General features: G+C 54.8%; 1 protein-coding gene across 1 annotated transcript; it reads left to right on the forward strand.

Annotated features, from left to right (window-relative positions):
* Window positions 1-4,394, forward strand: VOLCADRAFT_56216 (uncharacterized protein; the record flags this gene model as incomplete). The annotated part of the gene is made up of 6 exons (XM_002946737.1): window positions 1-265; window positions 1,371-1,572; window positions 2,111-2,227; window positions 2,726-2,915; window positions 3,362-3,571; window positions 4,200-4,394. The coding sequence occupies 6 exons, from the start codon at window positions 1-3 to the stop codon at window positions 4,392-4,394; spliced, it is 1,179 nt and encodes a 392-aa protein (XP_002946783.1).
* Between the last annotated feature and the right edge of the window lie 421 nt (window positions 4,395-4,815).

Consider the following 4,815-nt stretch of genomic DNA (forward strand, 5'->3'; position numbering starts at 1 on the left):
ATGTCTCAAATCCTGAGCAAGGAAATTGCCGGACGGCATGGAGACTCGGCGACCGCGCAGGCCTCATCCCTAACATTCTTAAACTTAGTTGAGGTAGAAGAACAGGCCCGCCACGTGCTCACTAAGATGGCTTACGATTATTACAGCACAGGCTCTGACACCTGCTCCACCGTGGTGGAGAACCGCACGTGCTTCGCGCGGTACAAGCTGTTGCCGCGTATGTTGCGAAATGTCAGTCGGGTGGACACCTCGCACGAAGTCTTTGGTGCGTATCGGCGGTTGCGCAGCAGTGGCTGTAGTATTCACGTTTCGAAACGCTGCGGCTTGCTGAACCGCGGGGAGTTATGGCAAATCTCTGAAGACGCGTGCACCTGCATACTAGTCACACACCTCATTCGTGAGCACGCAACATAACACGTGACATGGTTCCAGCCAGCCAACCAGCCAGTCAGCCCGTATATTTTATACAGATGCACCTGCATGCCTTCGCGCATCTCACACGCGCGCAAAGGGTTTTAATGCAACAGAGATGGATGACACCCAGCGGCCCGTCCATCCACCACCACACATCAACACAAAGGCCCACATGGCCCTAGGGTTCTTCCATCCGTGTTAAGCGGTTGGAGACAGACGGACTTGACTTTGTTTCCTGCTTGGCCTGTCTTTGCCTCCGTTTTGACCCCGGGTAATGTTCTGACCTATCCTTTATACGTACACATATACCTATGTACATATATTTTCCACATTTGTAAACGCACGTGATCATCTGCCCCTTTAACGACAAGTAACCGCCCTTGCTCCCTGCCCTGATATCTAGCTGAGAACTCTCAAAATACGACGGGCCTTCGTAAACGCGTGCACCTAAGTCTAAACGATGCACACACACACAAACACACATACACACACATACACGCGGACATACACACATACACGCGCACATGCATGCGCGCGTCCGTGCGCATACACACACACCCCATATAAAACACAGAGTTGTCTTGTGCAGTGAGCTACTTGCATCATGCACGTGGGGTGAGGCATGTGGTGGCCATGTATGGTGTGTGTGTGTGTGTGTGTGTGTGTGTGTGTGTGTGTGTGTGTGTGTGTGTGTGTGTGTGTGTTATACATTGTTGGGGGTGCGTGACCCCATACCTGTAAGACTACCCATACGAGCCGAAGGCCCAAGGGCAATACCAAACGCCTAAAAGCCACGGAGAACAGGAAACACCGCACTATCAGCCCAGGCTAGCGTCCAGAGGGGATAGCTGAGTTGCGGTGAGCCCACATACGTTCCAACATCCTCGCCACGTGGTGGTGTGAGCCTCTTTCCCTCTGCCTCTGCCCCCGCCCCCGCCTTTCACCTGCTCCCACAGGCATTCGTTCCAGCATGCCTGTATGGGTGGCGCCAATGGCTATGCACGGGCTGGCCGACCCGCAAGGCCGGGAGGTGGCCACCTGCCGCGCGGCCGCAGCCTCCGCCGTGCCCTTCACCTTCTCCACCGTCGCCACTGCCTCCTTTGAGGAAATTCAGGTCACAGGTCACAGCGCCGCAATCTTCCAGCTTTATGTAATCAGGTAATACTGCTTTAGCAACGTTTTGAATGATACAGTTGCCTTTGATGTTGCCCTAATGTTACCAATTGGTAATTTTGTATGATGCATGGAACACGGCACCTGGTGAGTGGCGGCATGCCGGGGGTTGCGACGGTTGCGACGGTTGGAAGTTAACAGCGCAACAACCTACGCACCAACCTCCTCCGCGATTCACACAAATGGCAAAAGCGAGGTCTCATCATGATGACCTCTCGGCTTGCAGCGGCTGCAGCGGCTACAGCGGCTACAGCTGCCACTACCCTCTTATTCCTCTCACGCTGCTGCTGCTGCTACTTCTGCTACGGCTGCTGCTGCTGCTGTCACTGGTATTGCAATGCCGCGTTTCTTCTCGTACGTAGGGATAGGATGTCAGTTTCGGACGTGGTTCGGAGCCAGTGGTGCGTCTAACTCGTGAAGGGCAGAACGTACGCTTCGACACTCCTCTCTGTCAACCATTTGCTAAAAACTAGAACACACAACCTGTACCGTACCCGCCGCACCCGCACCCGCACCCGCACAGGAACCGTGACGTGGTACGGCGGTGGGTGACGGAGGCGGAGGTCCGAGGCTTCAAAGCCCTCATGGTGACGGTGGACGCGCAGCGACTGGGAAATCGCGAGGCAGACGAAAGGAATAAGTAGGTCGACCCCGTCCTGGATTAGCTTGCGCCAGGGCGGCTTGGACTCACTTTTGGGTTGCCGTTCCCTCCACCTGCATCTCCCAACCGAACACTGCTCCCTGATGCCCCTGAAAACCCTAAGTCCCTAAAGTCTTCGTACAGCCGTACTTCACGGCACCCTTTATGCCTCAATGTTAAAATTCATATAGGATAGGTTTAGGGAAATAAATGCAGCGGTTTGCTTCCGCTCTTTATTGTCATATGGTTTCGTAAGATAGCCGCAAACATTTTGTTCTTGCCTCTGCGCTGGGCCTGCTCGCGCCGGCGCCGCTGCGTCCCCACACCTGCTGCCTCCGCCCTCACACCCCTCCATGTCCCTCTGCTCTCTTCTAGTTTTTCTCTCTTCATCTGTCATTCCGTCGCACGTGTCCTTTTCACATGTCTTTCCCGCCATGCAACCGCAAAAACGAATGTACTCCTGCTGCTGCTGTTGGCGTCGTGGTGTGGTGTCTCCAGGTTTACACTGCCCGCGGGCCTAGCGCTCCGGAATCTGGAATATCTGTCCACTGGCTCCACCGCTCAGGCCCGCGACTCGGCGGATGGTTCGGGCCTTATGCGGCTTTTCGCTGCAGAGATTGACGACTCGCTGACCTGGGATTTTATCCCCTGGCTTCGCTCCATCACCAAGCTGCCAATCATCGCCAAAGTACGTTTTCGCAGCAAAACAAAATCCTGGAATACATCGGAAACATTGGTTGGTTGGCCTAACGGTTGTTATCTAAAAAATAAGTTGGCTGGCAAACGGAAGGGTTGATATTTTCCATTTTTGCTTTGAGGAGTTTGTTTGCGTGCGGACTTGTCCGCTGACCAGCATTACAGCATTACTCAAACCTCCCTGCTGCGCAACCTTACGCATAGGCAGCCGGCATGCACCATTGAAACAACTTGTAAAGGTTCCCTCGATATGACGACGACGACGGAGGGGAAATCAATGTGCTCTTCATTTTACTGGGTGTGGATTTCAGCAGCCTGGGAGGAGGGCCCAAAAGGGGGGTGTTCGGCGGGGGAATGTTGCAGTAACATCTTCATGGGCTTCTGCATATAGCGGCCCCCCTTACCCATGGGTCGTCGCCATGGTGCGTCTGTCCGCAGGGCCTGCTGTCGCCAGATGATGCTGAGCTGGCAGTGCAGTACGGCGTGGATGGCATCGTGGTCTCCAACCACGGCGGTCGCCAACTGGACTTTGCGCCGAGTGGCCTTGAGATGCTGCCGGCGGTGGTGGCGGCTGTGCGTGGCCGGGTGCCTGTGCTGGTCGACGGGGGTATTCGGCGGGGCACTGACGTCATTAAGGCAAGTATGGAAGTGTGTGTGCGTGCGTGTGTGTGTGTGTGTGTGTCTTTGGGTGTGTGTGTGTGTATGGACAGCTGAGGGATGTGTGGTAACGGGATAGCCGTGCAGGGGTGTAGGGGTGTAGGGGTGAGGGGCTTCAGTCCAGTATTTCGGAAATGTTGTATTAGGCTGTATCCCGGGGTGACGTTTACCGGTTTTCCTGAAGTGATTAAGGCCGAGATTGACAGGCCAAAGTATGGAACTGGAGCTGGACTGCGCAGACAGCAAGGCCGCAGCACTCGTCGAATATGTGTGCGTGCGTGTCAAAGGGCTCGTAGTAGATCCCGTGTCGGGCCCATTAGGGAATTGGAGGGAAACGGTTGAGCTGCGCAATGCGAGACGAACGGGGCATGGACTTGGTCACGGTCCACCCGTTGTGGCTTGTTGGGGCTTGTACGGAACAACCACGCACCGATAATCTTGCACGCTGTTAAGTGTGAATTATTTCCAACGGCTTGTCCGCCTTAGCTGCATTTTAGTTCTCTTGAAAGACGCTGGCGCGATATCTTGAACGTCCTTTCCCTCTAATCGAATGCACAGCTGAGCGGTCCCCACATTGTGCCTCGCCGCTAACCATGGACCCACGGGTCGCTTCTCGCAGGCGTTGGCGCTGGGCGCGTCTGCGGTTCTGCTGGGCCGGCCAGTGTTGTATGGGCTAGCTGTTGGCAGGCAGGCGGGCGTAGAACGCGTGCTGCAACTGTTACGTAAAGAGATCGAGCTATCTATGGCGCTGACGGGTTGCGCGTGCTTGCGAGACATCGGACCGCAATTGCTGCTGCCCCCTTCACGCATGTAGCCATGTGGCTTGAGCTGCAGGTGCGGCAATGCTTCAAGTTCATAATTCATGACACTATGACCGTAAGTAAGCTACGTAGGCTGCGTACATCAGTTACATTAACTTTTATGAACGGTTCATGGCCCCTCCGGACGGACCCCTCCGCACTTGCGCGGACACCTTAACACTGTTGGCAGGATGATTCGCAGATTTGGTAGGATAGGTTGCTTGGTGGCGTATCGATAGACGTAGAGGTAGGACAGGTTGGTGTCGTGGACTTGGCGCGCCTTAGGGCGGCTCGGGATGCCTTCGGTGAGGAATATTCGTTATACATTAGGACATGTTTTCATTTTCAAGGTGGCGTCGTGATTACTCTGATGCTTTTTTACTGACGCGGGACGCCAAGTTTCTAAGGAAGAATTTGAGGTCTGGCTTATGGCAT

Source organism: Volvox carteri, assembly GCF_000143455.1.
Source record: "Volvox carteri f. nagariensis unplaced genomic scaffold VOLCAscaffold_4, whole genome shotgun sequence".
NCBI classification, from domain to species: Eukaryota; Viridiplantae; Chlorophyta; class Chlorophyceae; order Chlamydomonadales; family Volvocaceae; genus Volvox; species Volvox carteri.